The following is a 17,158-nucleotide window of genomic DNA, read 5'->3' on the forward strand; positions in this document are numbered from 1 at the left end:
AATAAGCCACTTAACTTTTCTGAGAAATTTCAAGAGGAATGGCATGGCATATCACCATTCTACTCTACTAAGGTGGATCTACTGTGGCAACACAATGGGAAATAAGAATCAAGATCATTTTAAAAAAATGGTTGTGGTATTTTTCCCATCTGCCTCTACTCATCTTTTCCCCACTCTAGGGATTCTTCCTTTGTTTAGCAGATTGGGGTCTTCTTAGAATTCCTTATTATGCCAATAACAGCAAAATGGTTACATAGGCCAGAATGAGAATGAGGAAGGGACAGTATTTGTCATGTATGTTCTTGTCAAACAACATCCATGTTTCCAGCATATAAAATTTGTCAGTATAGCTAAATCTCTCTCTCTCTCTCTCTCTCTCTCTCTCTCACACACACACACACACACACACACACACACACACAGAGTTATTTAGGTCAATGAGAAGTGAATTTGTGGTCCTCTGAATTTACCCAGCTTTTGAGGCTAGTATGAAAAGAGATAGGATTTTCTCATTGCAGCAGAATATACCATGTGACCAGGTATTTGACTTAGTTGGTCAGTATCCACTAGTTCAAGCACCAAAATGAAATAAGAAGTAACATGGGATGCCTGGGTGGCTCAGTAGGTTAAGTGTCTGCCTTCGGCTCAGGTCATGATTGCAGGGTCCCGTAGTCGAATCTCGCATCAGGCTCCTTGCTCCGTGGAGAGCCTTCTTCTCCCTCTGCCTGCCACTCCCCCTCCTTGTGGGTATGCTCTCTCTCTTTCTCTTTCTCACAAATAAATAAAATCTTAAAAAAAAAAAAAAAGAAAAGAAAAAGAAGTAACAAATGATGTTAAAAGCAAACAAAGGCAAGCTAATTTTGTTGATTTTGTTTCTACTCTATTTCCAATAGAAATAACTAGTTGGTAAAATAAAATACAGGCATTGTTGATGTACCTACTAAGTGGATAATCAGAGGAGTGTATTCAGTTCTCTTGGCAATTAAGAGATCTAGATAGTAATTAATGAAGCAAAGCTATTAAAGTAAGACTTGTTCTAAGGAGACAACCATTGTCTTTTTTAAGTGAAATGCCATTCTCAGCCATACCTCCCATTAGCCTAATACCCCTTATCTACCCCCTTACCAAGGAGAAGGGGCATTTATACCAGACAAATGAGAAGAAAACCCAGATTGTTTCTAAGCTGTAAGGAATTGTATACATATCTTGTAAGGAAACTGTCCAATATCTTGACCTCATGGGGCTATGCATGGGGCTATGCAATATGTGCTGCATGAATCATCTTAAAAGCTTTACTAGCTTCTTGATTCCCCACCCAAATCCTAAACCACACTCAGTTTTCTTCTTTTTGTTCCTTCTTATTTTATTTTGATTTTCTATCTTTTTTTTTTTCTTACCTCTTTCTCTTTTCCCCTCTCCTCCATTTTTATCCAATTGCAATCCAGGGGAGAAGAATAAGAGATAACCCACAATGTTGGAAAGGAACTTTTAACTCATAAGGATTTGGGGATTCATTTCAGTCAGAGAAGGAGCCTGGTCAAATCTGCATTTCAAAAGATTATTAGGCCTGCAGTAAGGACAGGAGATTTAGCATTGCTTATTGTCATAGATGAGCAATTTAATTCAGAAGTAGAACTGAGTTGGTATGGTAATTAATTGGCATGGAGGGGATTAATGGATTTCTAGATTTCAGACTTGGACAACTGAGTAGATGGTGGTGTCACTCTCTGTGATAGGGAACAGTGCAAGGAAAAATGGTTTGAAGAGGAAGATGAAAATATTAGAATTAAGAAGAAGAAATTTGGGATGCTCAGCTGGCTCAGTTGGTAGAGCATGCAACTCTTGATCATGGGGTGAGTTTGAACCCCATGTTGGGCATAGAGTTTACTTAAAAAAAAGAAGAACTTTTGTTAATTAAAGTGCTTGGATTTAGCAGGGAAGGCAGGACCATCCTAAGTATCAGTTTTTTACTACAGTGAAGTTATTAAGGGATATTAGATTAAATTATTTACACAACACAAATCCTGTAAGCTGCTAGCAAATTAAGTAACAATTATGAGTGTTTTCAGTATGCCAGGTATTGTTCTAAGCACTCTTATGAATATAAAATTAACTCATTTAATCTTCTTAACAACCCTATGAAGTAGGTACTATTTTCATTTCCAGTTTACAGCCAAGTAAACTGAGGCACATCTAGGTTAGTTAACTTCCCCAAAGTTAGACATTTAATAAGTGGATAAAGGCAACATCATAAATCAAGCCATCTAGCTCCAGAGTCTATGGTCTTAACTGTTATGTTAGTCTATCTCACAAATAATTCTTTTTTTTTTTTTTTTGCAATTTTTATGTATACCTTTTTCATTTCTTCAAAAAATGACATGTTTAGGATAAAAATTAATTTAACTGAAGATTTGGAGTTTTGGAAGTTCTGTAAATTGAGGTTTAGTCAGTTAGTTTTAGAAGGGTAGTACCAAATTACAAGGAGCCATGGAGCTATGAATCTACTTTGGAGCCCCTTGTAAACTTGCAAAATACATCTAATCACAGAAAAATGCAAGGATTGGCAGAATTTCAAATCCCTGCCCTGTTGAGTTTAAAACCTTGACTGTTGTCAGGTGTGAGCTGCTATTTGTCATAGATTTTTTGGCTGAGACAGAGGCCTTGACGTTGCAGACCTAGGCCAGGCAGACCTTCATTGAAGAAAAGCAGCATTAAATATTTTCCTACTATTAACCCCACCAACCCTTATTCGCATCAGAGCCAGGTCAAACTTGTAATGTGGGTCTTTGAAAGTTGATTTTGAACTTCTAAGTAACCGTTCTCTTGAAATGTTGAGATTCTGATTATTGTTTGGTAGAGCACTAATACTAGAATGTACCAAAACCAAAAGGAAAATATGCTATCTGCGTAGAGTCTTGTCTGGACTTTTTTTTTAATTCCAACTGCTTCTGTAATTATGATTTTTCTTTCACTCATGTTCTGCCAAGGCAAAACTAATAAAACTATGAGAATAAATAAAACTATGCATGTTTCCAGGACTGAACACTCTTTAAGAATAGGAATGCATTGTGATTATATAGTCAACTGCTAACACCCAGATTAGCTTCACACATACATTTGATTCCATTCACGGAGATAAGGCGTGTTTAGAAAGTCAAGTTCAGTCTATGGCCATACCACCCTGAACGCGCCCGATCTCGTCTGATCTCGGAAGCTAAGCAGGGTCGGGCCTGGTTAGTACTTGGATGGGAGAAAGTCAAGTTCAGGAGATCATTTGCTAGGTATTTATCTATATTATACCTGATCATATGCGTATCATAAATAGCATAATTGATTTCCTCATCTTGTTCATTAGTGAATTAAGGCTTAAACAAGTTTAGGTCTCTTTTTGCAGGTCTTTCCACAGGCAAGCAGTAAAACCAAGATTTGAATTCTGATATGACTATGCTATCAAAGCCCACTTTCTGTTAAATCATATGACCTCCTATTCCTTTCTTCACAGATATAAACAGAGTTTTACCACATTTCCTATTCCCAGGTATCCCAGGATAGACACTAAACTAGGCTTCTCCTAAAATAGGATAGATTCTGCCTACATTAAAACAGGCTATTTTAATACATTACTAGACTTACTAGAATGTAAAGGAAGAGGAGGGAAAAAGAAATAAGCTGAAATTTAATAGAGAAAGTAACACAAACGGGAGAATATCCCTGGGTCAGATGATAATATCAGTGCATGAGAAGGCCTAAGGTCTGCATCATAGTTGGGGATATGAATTTAATGGGTACCAAAGAGGTTTTATCTTGGTCCACTCCAGGTTCTGAAGGAAGCAAATGCAATTTTTTTTCTGGAGGATAAGTATCCCTAATTTAGACCCCAGTATATGCAGAGATCAAGTTCAACAAAATATGAATTCAAATAAATAAATATATACATATTTAAATAAATGGATAAAATCAAGTACACAAGGGCACAGGCCGCTAGGGAAAGATAACAGAAAAGAGAAAAAAGAATAATAAGCCTTATTTGTGGTGTTAAAATGGAGAAAGGGCACTATTTTTAAATAATGATAATGGATTAAAAATACTCATGTACTTTCACTCCTCCATGGAATTGCACTAAGATAATAAAAAAGAGAGTTTTTGTTCTGTTTTTCAGACATACACTCATAGGAATAAAGAATGAAAAAGGAAATAGTAGGAGCCTGGAGAGCAGATGACCATCTGTTACTGTCTTAGCAGACCTTGAGGGGAAAAAAAAAAATCCCAAGCCAGTACTGGCAGGCATATCTCTGACAGAGAGGGATACATCAGACCCATATGCCATAGAATTGTCAACCCACACACCTAAGACTCTTCATTTCATTTCTCATTTCTTTTAATTCATTTTCCTTTCTTTTTTTCACTTTTACATCCGTCTTGAAAACAGTAACACTTAAATTCAGTTGCCTTTCTACCTTTCAATCTGCCTTAAAAATCTTACCTTTCTACTTTACCAATCTAATAAAATCTCAACCCTTGATATATTCTACAGAAAATTTCTTCCAATACTGGACCTAAATAAACAAGTCTGCTCATGATTGTCCTGAATCATAGCAGTTTGGCCTCCTGTAAATTTATGATCATCAAACTCAAATGGACCCATTATAATCCTGCTATGTTTCTCAAGTCAACTTGCTCTATCAAACTACTCTTTCAAATTTCTCTGTCCTCAAACCTCTATCCACCTTACCTTTACCTCCCCCCTTAATCTAAGCAACAAACCTTAAACTGTAGCTCCCAAACTGCTATTTTTGAACTGTTTGTTTCCATCAACATTTAAGCATCCTAAAATACCCCTTATCTTAAAAAAACAAAACAAAACAAAACAAAAACACAAAGGAAACTCCAGCTACCTCACTCCTTCAGCTTACCACCCATTTCTCTTCAACCCTTTAGGAACAAAGTCTTGAAAATTGTTTCTGTCTAACCATCCCCATCTTCTTAGCTCCAATCCCTGTCAGAACCTTTCTAGTCTGGTTGCATTCTCACTATGGTCATCAGTGGCCTTTCTGCTGCCAGATTTAAAAATGTGATTTTATTAAACTTTTTATTTTGAAATGATTTTAGATTTAGAGAAAAGTTGCAAGTATAATACAGAGTTCTCATATGACCTTTACCCAACTTCCCTGAATCTTATATAACTATAGCACAGTTAAAGAAACTAGAATTACAGAATATATAATATATGTTCATATATATATACATATATATACAGAATATATTTTATATATATATGTATATATACATATATATATATAATGCAGAATTAACAGTAATACAATTTTATTAACTAAACTGTAGACTCTCTTTGGAGTCCACCAGTTTTTTCACTAATTTCCTTATTCTATTCTAGGATTCAGTCTATGACCCATTACATTCAGTTGTTGTGTCTCAGTCTTCTCACATCTTTCAGATCCTCAGTCTTTCCAGGCCTTTTTTGAGCTTGACACTTTGAAGAGTACTGGTCTCTTAGTTAGATGAACATCTTTCAGCTTGATATTCTCTGATGTTTCCTCATGAGTAAAGTGAGGATGTGTGTTTTGGACAAGATTACCACAGCAGTTAAACAGTTGCCTAGTGCTTTGGATCCATAGAACATAATGTCAGTATGTCCTATTATTGGTGAGGGTAACCTTGATCACTTGATTAAAGAGCTCTCTAATGTGATGTTACCTTGTTTCCCTTTGGAATTAATAAGTATGTTGGAAAGATAGTTTGCAATTATGAAAATGTCCTGTTTCTTTTCAAACTTTTGTCCAATCATTTGAGCACCCATTTGTGGATCTTACCTGCAAAAATTATTACTCTGGTATTCCAATGCTGATTTTTAATTTTCCTTACTCCTTAGAAGTTATTATTTGGGAATTATCTGTAATGAGGAACTGTCCTTTTTTGTTCACATTATTAATTTTGTTACTCAAGCTATTTTAGCTCTGGTCACTTGGAGCTCTTTCAGGGTGGCTCCTGTGTCCTTTTGAAATGGTTTTGTCTTCTTGTGAGCACTTTCTTAGTTTCTGGCATCACAAAATGTTCTAAGTTCACCTGGGTTTTTCCATGTCTGTATTAGTCTGGATCCTCCAGAGAGATATACTCTATATAACTAACAGTAACTATAACAAATATAAATACAAATAAATACATATTTAAGGCAGTAGTTCATGCAGTTGTGATTGAGGCTGAGAATTCCAAAACCTGCCTTTGGCAAGTTGGAGACCCAGAAAAGTAGATGGCATAGTTCCAGTCCAAGTACAAAGACCTGAGAACTAGGAAAACCAGTGGTTTAACTTCTACTCTGAGGCCAAAGACAAAAGAAGATTGATGTCCCAGCTTGAAGACTGTCAGAGAGAGAGAATTCTCCCTTATTGAGGCCTTCAACTTACTGAATGAGCCCCACGCACGGAGAGCAATTTGCTTTACCAAGCCTTTACTCAAGTGTTAGGCTCATCCAGAAACATGGATGTTTACTTAGCAACATGGATGTTACTTACAGACATACTCGAAATAATGTTTAGCCAAACAAAGTTTAACCAAATAGTTAAAACAAGTGTTAAACTGGTCAAATTGACAATAAAAATTAACCATCACAGGTCCACCTCTTGTCAACTGGGCACCATACACATCTCCTTAAACCGTACTTCATCTCCATATATAGACAATAACAAAATCATAGTTCTGTCTAACATGATACAACTTTCCTGACTACAACTGAAAACACACTAAGCACTTTACCAGGAGAATAGCTACAGTTTTGAATAATGTTTGCTCTTCTCAATATCCCATATCTTAAATACTATGATGTAAAGTTAACAATACTTAAATACTATGATATAAAGCTGATACATTTTATGTTACATGATAAGGGAGAAAGGGATGGAGGAAAACAAAGATATTTGCATACAAATATATCAATAATAATAAGGAGGAAATACTCCTAACAGTTATATTCCTTGTTACTGTAACTCATCATGTGGCCATAGTTGGTATTTATAACTACCTTCTTCTATTACCTATTCTGTATTCCCTTTGCTTTCAGGAAGCAACTCAGCAATTAAGTATCACTTTATGAAACATGACTTTTTACTTAGATAAAATAACCATGCATCTACATTTTTAAAATAAATTTTCAATTTCAAGTATTCTTTTCAAGCTCCAAAGTGAGGTAATAGTTATTATATCTTGACTCCACTGGAAGAATCTCTTGGTTCAATGATAGAATGTCCTTAGATGCTTCAAACAGAAAAATCAGTTAATTCTAATAATGATTTGATATTTTTCATTCAATTTACAGAATCAGAGTAGAGCTTTTAGAAATAAATCTGCCATAAATGAAACATAAGTTACTATTGTAGATGCTATTGTAAATTATAGTAAAAATCTAACACTGACAAATAGAAACATTTGATTTTGTATTAATAGGCAAATTTAGATTTTGGTGGGACACAGCTTAATCTTAAAGAACAAATATATTTGGCATTAGTTATGGAGAACATAAATTCCTTAATTTTTTATAAATAACTTTATAAAATATAATTATAAGTTCAATAAATTTTTATTTAAAATGTCTTTAAAAAACAAGTAGGCTTAATATTCTGTCAGTGGAAATTTAAACTCTTTTTCTCAAAATTTGCAATACCTTTTTATAAACACAGGGTGAAATACAGGTAAATGAACAGTTAAATGAAACACTAAGTTTTTGAAATACAGCTGATATTGATGATAAGAAAAAAAACCTTTCAGCATGGCAGTTCAAAATTTTGTAATCAAAATTTCTTCTTTGGTACCCATTATCAATTATACTTTAGAATTGTTTAAGATGATTATTCTATAGTAATATTGAACCATTTTATAAATAAGTTTCTAAATTTTTATTCTATTTTTTCTAATCAGTTAGAACTCATTAATCAAAAGCGTCAATAAATGGACTTCTGCCCCAATGTATGAAAAACTAACTACTACAGGAATTGTCCTTTGGTCAGAAACTTTTTAAGAATCCAAAAAATCATATATATGGAACAGTGTTTTTAGACACTGGACAACAAATACTAAAAGCCAATGATCCTGGCAAGAAACAAACTAGGAAAGAGAAAAATGAGGCCTACAGTTGCCTGAGGTTACCTAATATGAGGCAATTTCCAGGATTCAACATAGGGAGGGAGAATTCAAATAGAATCCAGCAGTTTTTCTGAGTTGAAGATAAAGTAATCAGAGTTTGGGGAGACTGAAGTGACTATAATTTGTGGGGCAGAATATTTGAGCTGAAGTTCTTGCTCCCAGAAAGAACTCTGTGTATCTGTACAAAAGTTGCTTTAAACCTTTGTTTTATTTTACGTGCATGAGGTGAAACTCCAAAAGGCTGAGAAAACCAATAGGTTAAATAATTCAACCAGTTTACACAGGATTGGGAATAGTTTGCATTCCTAATAGCCAGACTGGAGAGACTTTGTAATACATAAGGCAACATGCAGAGATATCAAAATGGTTTTCTCTTAGTTTTAAGACTAAATAAGCCTTACCCTAAAACCTGCTCTGGAGCCAGTCTAACAAAGAGTACCAGCAAGCCTCAAAGGGATCACACTAATTACAAGTAATTTAACTACGTGCCGAAATAAAGTCCACCATCTTCGAAGAACACAACAAAATTCAATAACCAGATATGTTCAGAATAACAATGTCAGGCATCCAAATGAAAATTACCAGATATACAATGAAGTAAGAAAATATGGCCTAGAAATATAAGACAAATTAATTAAACAGAAACTGACTCAGAAACTCAAGGCATGATAGAATTAGCAGACAAGAATGTTAGTTATTCCTAATATGAAGAGGAAAGTTCAAGCATAATGTGGAGAGAAATGAAGAACCTAAAAAACATGCAAATGGAAGTTTTAGAGATGAAAAATAACAGTATTGGAAATTAAAAAATTTTGTACCCTGGAAGGGTTAATGGCAGAGTATATACTGCAAAAGACAAAAACAAAACAAATAAACAAACAAACAAAAAATGAAGTTGAAGAAGTAATAGAAACTATTCAAGTAAAGAATAGAGGGAAAAATACTGAAAAATAGTATTATCAGTGGTATATTAGACAGCATCAGTTGGCTAACATATCTATAATTCGAGTCCCAGAAAAGGCAGCAGTTGGGGAAATATTTTTAAGAAGAATGGGGGAAAATAAAGAAATAGTGGGAAAAGGTTTTATAATTTGATGAAAACTGCAAATCCACAGATCCAAGAAGCTCAATCAATCTCAAGCAGAATAAACATGAATAAAATCACATTGAGGTGCATTATAATGAAATCTTAAAAGAATCCAGAGAAAAGAAAAATCATATTACATACAAAGAAACAAAAATAGAGATGATAAGAAAAAGATAAGAATCTTTTAAATCTCAGAAGTATTACATTAAGTGAAAGAAGCCAGATATTAAGGATTGCAGAGTATATGGTTCTATTTTTTTTTTAAAGATTTTATTTATTTATTTGAGAGAGAGACAGTGAGAGAGAGCATGAGCGAGGAGAAGGTCAGAGAGAGAAGCAGACTCCCCGCGGAGCCGGGAGCCCGATGCGGGACTCGATCCCGGGACTCCAGGATCATGACCTGAGCCGAAGGCAGTCGTCCAACCAACTGAGCCACCCAGGCATCCCTATATGGTTCTATTTATATGAAATTCTAGAAAAGACAAATGTAGAGTGACAGAATTTCGGTGATTGTCAAGGGCCAAGAAGGAAGGTAAGAACTTGACTCCAAAGGGCCAAAAGGCGGTTTAAGGGATGAAGAAAATATTCTGTATTTTGATTGTGGTAGTCGTTATATGTATCACTGCACACATTTGTCAAATATGCATCACAACCTGCCCTTAGAATTGGTAAATTTTATTGACTGTAAACTATACTCAGTGAAGCTGATAAAAAAATAGTTATGAAATGAAGGAAAAATACTAGATTTTGAAACTTTTAAAGAATATCAGTTAAGGGTGCCTGGGTGGCTCAGTGGGTTAAGCCTCTGCCTTCAGCTCAGATCATGATCTCAGGGTCCTGGGATCGAGCCCCACATCGGGCTCTCTGCTCAGTGGGGAGCCTGTTTCCCCGCTCTCTCTGCCTGCCTCTCTGCCTACTTGTGATCTCTCTCTCTGTCAAGTAAATAAATAAAATCTTTTAAAAAAAAAAAGAGTATCAGTTACAGAAACAGTGTTTCTGATCAATTTAAAGAAAAACATTTAAATTAATCCCTACAAAAGCAAAGGAATAAATGAACAAGTTGAGGATAAACATGCAAACCATAGGATTTGATTTTGAAAATCTGTAATTGGGCTTTCAAAGGTGTCTATTTCTTGATAGAATCAATGATAAAATTCCTATTCTTAGTGGCATAAATTTATGTTCTGTTCTGGAATAAAATGACACTGAAAAGTCATGTGATTTTGCAGCATCTAAATTTAGTAAGCAAAATTTTATAGAATCAAAAATAGGGAAAACTTTCTTGATAAGCTTGGTTTACATAAAATGTTTGCCAAAGAAAGATACCTATGAAAAGGAGGAAAGGGGTTCCTGGGTGGCTCAGTGGGTCGAGCCTCTGCCTTCAGCTCGGGTCATGATCTCAGGATACTGAGATGAGCCCCACATGGGGCTCTCTGCTCAGCAGGGAGCCTGCTTCCCCTACTTCTCTGCCTACTGTCTACTTGTGATCTCTCTCTCTGTCAAATAAAGAAATAAAATCTTTTAAAAAAATAAAAAGAAAAGGAGGAAAAAGACATTAGTCATGAAAATATTTGTTATGAAATAGTCACTCATTTTAGTATCTTAAAAATTGGGGAAGTGAAAATATTCCATGTTAGCGGAAATTACTACATAGTACTACACCTGTAAAGACAGTATTTGTCAACCAAAACCACTATCGTCTCTTGAGAAGAGTAATTAAAGATGCCACAATTTCAAAAATAATTAACTGTTAACCTCCGCTTTGAAGTGCAGGCAATTTTATGAACACATCTAAAATACTTAGACCACATTGAAACATTCTTCATAAAAATATAATGATATTCTGTCAGTGAGAAATATGGCCACAAAATTTACTAATGTGATTATGTATCAGCAATCATAATTCTGCTTATGTTATTTTCTAATGTTTAGATAATCAATATGAAGTAGTTATTGTGCTGTGGCACACATGAATTATTCAATTTTTGGTTTTTTAGAATGAATTTTAGTTGTGAAAATAACTTTTGAATAGGACTATTTTATATTTTATAGATCTACTGATGAAAACAATTTGTTGACCAATAAATAAACATTTCAATGACATATAATTTTTATTTTTAGCCCCATTTTAAGCTTAAAATTACCCCAACTTGGATGAAAACTACCTGGTCACTCTTGATATACCAACTTTCAGAATATCATTATTTTTCATATATACAATGCTTTGGAACCCAGTAAGGTTCTCCATTTAGCTTTAAAACCCTATCTTAAAAAACTATTAGGAGGTTCTGAACTCTGGAGAATCCATGAAGTGAGGTGTCTTGTTAGTCCCAGGTGATAATAATCTCTGAAGTTGTTGGGGCTTGGAAAAGGTTTACTACCAGTTTCTTGTCCTATGAGAACATGGTGTGTAATAACAAAAGACAATATTATTCAAATCATAAGAACAAGTCTGAGAAGTGACTCTTAGCCCCCAGAATGGTGAGGGGAAGGGTGAGGTTTCTGGAATGAGGAGGCTTTTGCAGTGTCAGAGGCTTTGGTTGGTAAAACTTTTGACAGTTGGGTTATTTTTAACACAGACCTTCATACGTCAGCAAAAACTTTTTTTTCTAAATTTTTCGTTACCAAGAACAATGTGGTTTATGCTGAAGTCTGATTATTCAGTACCTGCAAGAGGTCCTCTCCTGGCTCATATCTGACCCAGTAACTCCATCTTTGGCCTGCCCTCTAATTCTTGACCATCTGCATCTATTATCTAGTTTTTACCTTTATTTTAGATTCATTCTTTCCTTTGCCTTTATCAGATAAAACAAAAATGCAGAGTAGTGAAGGCTAAATAGTCAGAGAGGAAGGAAGGAAGGAAGAGAGGAAGGGAGGGAGAGTCGGAGAAAAGGAAGGAAGGAGAGAAGGGAGGAAGGAAGGAGAAGGAAGGAAGAAAAAGAAAGGGCTGGGTAGGGGAGGAGAGGAGGAAGGAAGTAAGAAAAGAAAGGAAAAGAAGGAAGGAAGGAAAGAAGGAAGAGGAAGGAAGAAAAAAGAGGAAGGGAGGGGTGGGAAGGAAGGAAAAAAAGAGAAAGAAAAGGAGGGAAAGGGAAAAAAAGGGGAAGGGAAGGGAGGGAGGGAGGAAGAAAGTGAAAAGATAAAGAAAATGCTGAAAAGTGGGGAGGTTTACATAGTGGGCAAAACAAATAAGGATAGAGGATATGACCAAAGGAGTGTGCATGACCAGTGTTAGTGGAAAACCCCTCTCTTTTGACAGTTTTATTGCTTTAGGAGAGCAACCCAGTGGTTGCTGGTTGCTAATATCTTACTCTATAAATAGCAGCTCCTAAATACTCTAGCAGTAAACTTTGGTTCATTTCTCTTGTGTGCTAATAAGCATATTATTCTCATGCCAACAGATAGGATTTTCTAGCACATATGTTTCTGAAAGAAAAAAAAAAAACAAACTACTCATCTTGTGAAAATATAACCCATAAATTTGGAGTTTGGATTGGCTGCATATTGCACAGTCTATGCTATCCCCACTTCATTTTAATTATTCTCCTTTACAAGTAGAGATAGTAGTCTATGAATGCATTATTAATGTAGAATATTTCCTTTGTTTTTATAGGCTTCACCAGAGGCCATATTGAATTCAAAGTTTTGGGTTATTTCTGAGTCAGAAACCTCATACATTTGGATAAAAACCAAACTTCCAACATTTAATCTTAACTTAGCAGGATATTTTATACACATTAAATTTTATTCAAAGAGGTCTTAGCTATTTAAAATCTTTCTTACTACTCACATACATAAAGGCTAAATGTTAAAGGATCATTGTCAGTCATTCTGCTGAAAATCATTATTAATGATTCATACCTTCTGTCCTGATTGTGTTTAGGGAGTAAAGATGTTTGTTTTGTCTATGGCCAAGAATTCTCTTCTTGAGGAAAAAGTACAATGCTTAAAAATTAAAACCCATGGTTATTCTAGATGTGCCATATTATCTAAAAGCAAGTGTTTACTGACCTCCTCACGGGTATACGGACTCACAGAAAAGTAAGATTTTCTTCCAAAACAAATTCATTCTAACATCCAAGAGTAAGACATAACATGAGATCAGAAAAATCACAATCACTGAGAATTACAGCAGGGAGAAGCCTTTCATTATCATCAAGCCCTTCACTATCATGTTATAAATGTGGGAATTGTGCCCCAGAGTGATCCAAGTGATTTCTTTGGGCCTAGTGTGTAGTCTCCAATCTCGAAGTCTTGACTTTTAGTTCAGGCCTCCATCTTCAATGGACTCCTTACTCCTCCTCTACAGTGAGCACTTGTCTCCAGTTTTATGAGCCTGCCATCACTCTCATCACCTTCTAGTTCATTGTCCATGATCTGTCCAGAGGGATCTTTGAAAAACTTAAACCTGATTCCCTGCATCTTCTGCTTAAAATTGCCCTCTTTATACCTACAAGTTGGAGTCCAAGATCATTCGCATGTTATTCAAGATTGTGTGTTATTTAGCACATATTTGCTGCAACGGTCTCCCTCATCACACTCAAGACTTTTTAAAACATTCCAGTAGTTCCTAGTAGTGGACTTTGTACCCACATCACCCCCTGCCCCCCAAAAAAGAAGCCCACAGAGACTTGAGACTCAAGTCTGTGCACATTTGTGTGTACTCTTTCCTGTGCTAGGAATACCTCATCACCATCACCTCCCTCTGTTTCAGGTTGACTAACTTCTGATGGTCTTTCAAATACTTGGTTAAGTACTATTTTTTTCTGCCAGCTCTTCTCTCACTTTCCCATCATCATAAGTATATGTTCTACTTACTTCCTCTGAGGATCACATGGGCCTTTTCCACAGAGTCTTGTCATTTAGACCATGAATTTCTTGGTGCGAGGAAAGTATCTTTATGTCCTCAATACCTCAAAATGTTAGCTTGTGGGTTTATTCACAGTTAGAATTGCTATCATTTGGTCCAAATTGAAAGTTTTATGATTCTCAGACTTAGGACAGAATAGGTAATTACAGCAAGTAAAGTTGTAGTGGACAACTGTCAGAAGGTTCTGTTGGCATGGGAAGTAGTTGGGGAGACTGAGTCTCCTTCCCTAATATGATATCCATTCTTTTTTAAGGCAGTAAGATAAGGAAAGGCCGAATGCAAAATGTTAGTTAGAGCTGGAAGGGATTTGAGATCATTCCCCTGTTTTGAGAAGCAGATATGAAGTGCCAGAGAATCTTACCTGCATGATAGGATGGTCAGTGGCAGAGCGTGGTCCAGAACCCAGTTATCTTCCTTACCAATCCATGTCAAATTCCTACCTCACTGGTCAGGCTACAGAGATAGTTCTAACCTAGTAAGTCATGTCACCACCTAGGAAGATTCTCCTGCTTTGATTTCGAACTATTCAACACTTTAAAAAATAGCTTCGGGCTGCGAGAAAGCCATTGACTCTCTCTTTCATGTTTATTCCACTGGCATGTTCTCATGAAATGACCTCCTCTTTTCCTCTTACTCCCCTTCCCTGCCTCAAAAAATGAAACTTCCGTCTGACATATGGAAGGGTGCCAATATCAGCCAGTGCATATATTAAAGTTTTAAATCAATTATTGTTCTAGTACACACCCTGGGGTTGAGAAGAAAGAACATCCAGGACTAACAACCTGATTGTTCTGGCAAAGTTGCCATTCGATTCATGCTGGCATTTCTGGGCTTTTCTTTTCTTTAATATTCTAACCTTGTATTTTTTTTTATAAAAGGTAATAGCTCAAGTAGCAATTTTTAACATGACTATTTCATTCAATTTCTCCATGAGACTTCTACCTCTTAGTCTCTTGAGGGTTTCCCAGAGGGCGCTATGCCCAGAGTTTGTTATTATTTAATTGTAGAGACAGCTGTCAGTCTGATAGTGAGTTCATTAGACCGTGGACTGTTCCTCACTTTATTATCTTCTAAGTGAGGGAGAGACTCGGGCTCGGGACCATTAGTACTTCACAACTTGGCATTCTTAGATTGAGAAAAAGACTTAATCATAACATTTAAGAAGCCAAATTACAGCTGTGTATAACATAGATAGTTTTAACAACTGCTCTGAGTTGGATCTATATAAGTATTCTGATTAATACTGCTTTAAAATTCCTATTAAAGTATGATGCTTTTTTTTTTTTTCCTAGGCAAGTACTGGAAGTCAGTAAGGATGGTGGCTGTGCCAAGGGGTTGTGCTTTGGCTGGGACTCAGTTGCAGGAGGAGACCGAGACTGTTTCTGCCCTGGCCTCCCTGACGGTAGATGTAGAACACCCCTTTGCTTCAGAAGATAGCAGGTATGGATCCAACATGGGGGAGTCATTAAGGTCAGTAACATCCAGGCTCATCATTAGCATTTGTGAACCTCTCTCCAGGCTTTCCTTCACCTGTCTCCTCCACTTCCACCACTTGTCTTCTTCAAAGCCACAGATTCCACAGCAAATGCTGTAGGCCACCAAGAATTCATTTGTTTCATTCTTCATGGGAAACACAGAGCTGGAGCATGTGGTTGCAGTACACAGAGAATTAGAGTGGATGAGATACATGGTGAGAGAAATCACTCCTCATTGGCTAATTTAAATGCAGATCATTGTGGAAAAGAGCTACTTGTATGCTTTACTTCTTTCCTTAGTTCTCTCTATTTTTCCAGATAATCTTTTTCCTTCTATCATCATTTCAAAATTACTGCTATAACAAAGTGGAAAAAGGAGAGAGGAAGCTGAAAGTATTACTAGTCAGTTGGATAACCTAAATACATACAGGATCTTTCTGTGACTGCCCTTTCGGTCCAAGGACTGGGTAAAGATAGAAGGTGCCTCCAACGGAGACAGGAGTTTGTATAAAGGAATGTATGGACTCTTGAGTCTGATTTTATTCCACTTTCTGATAAGAAGAAGTTGATTCCAATTAGTCTTCATATGAATATAGCATTCAGGAAAAGAAAAATAATATTAACCTAAGATTGGGTTTGCTTGTTCTCCTTTAAGAAATATTTGTCACTTTGTGCATTTTGGTGTTCATCATCCTATCATACAGACAATGCTACATTTAGGATTTTTTTTAAGTCTGCTGCAATCAAGGCCATCACAAATGTACATATATATATAAACATTGGTGCTTTCTCTGGCTATCTTCAAAGTCACATTTTCTCAATTTACAAATGAATCAGGTAGGCTTTACTGAAGTTTGCCAGCTTGCACTTCTAAATTGCTCTGAGAAGGAAATCATATTCCCTCTGTCAATAACATCACCATTAATTACACAGATCCTGCTACCTAGTACTTAGTTGGCAATTTTCCCAAGAATGCACAATTTAAACAGTTTTAGCTTTCTTGCTTTTACTGGATATTCAGAATTTAATGGATTTAACATCTTGCTTTGGTCAACAGCAGGAGATGCATTGAATAAGAGATTTCATTTTTAAGCAAGTATTTTTTTCTTACTATAACCACTTAAAGACCAGATTACCTATAGAAAAAAAATAGTTGTACAATATTTTATTAGAAAACATCTTCATGTGGGCATGTGGAACATAAAGGAAAACTTATTTTACATCTTTGATAATATGAACTAACCCCCTGCCGTTCCCAACTAAGAACCAAACCAAATTCATAATCCAAAGGTGTTGCAATTATTCCCAAAGCCAAATGCAGTTAGTTGTCCGTCATCTGAGGGCTATAAAACTGAGGAAACTAACATCTGTTAGTGCTGGATATAAAAGGAGTATATCTATTATTTAGAATTCATTTAATATAGAGAAATGAAACTAAATTCCAACCAGAGTGAAATGAGTTATAAATAATTTTGCTTAGAATAATTAAGAATAATAAATTCTGTTATACACCCCAAGTAATATAAAAATCTCAGCACTTTGGCAGGAATTGGCTCTATAAACATGCTTGCTTAT

At 35.8% G+C, this 17,158-nt stretch overlaps 1 protein-coding gene across 1 annotated transcript in view; it reads left to right on the forward strand.

Annotated features, from left to right (window-relative positions):
* Positions 1–17,158, forward strand: part of HDAC9 (histone deacetylase 9) — a 938,635-nt gene that overhangs the window by 899,689 nt on the left and 21,788 nt on the right. The window contains exon 26 of the mRNA XM_047696020.1: positions 15,401–15,548. Coding sequence (XP_047551976.1) covers positions 15,401–15,548 — 148 coding nt within the window. The remainder of the gene's footprint in view (positions 1–15,400; positions 15,549–17,158) is intronic.

The sequence above is a fragment of the Lutra lutra genome, chromosome 11, assembly GCF_902655055.1.
Source record: "Lutra lutra chromosome 11, mLutLut1.2, whole genome shotgun sequence".
In the NCBI taxonomy this organism is placed as follows: domain Eukaryota; kingdom Metazoa; phylum Chordata; class Mammalia; order Carnivora; family Mustelidae; genus Lutra; species Lutra lutra.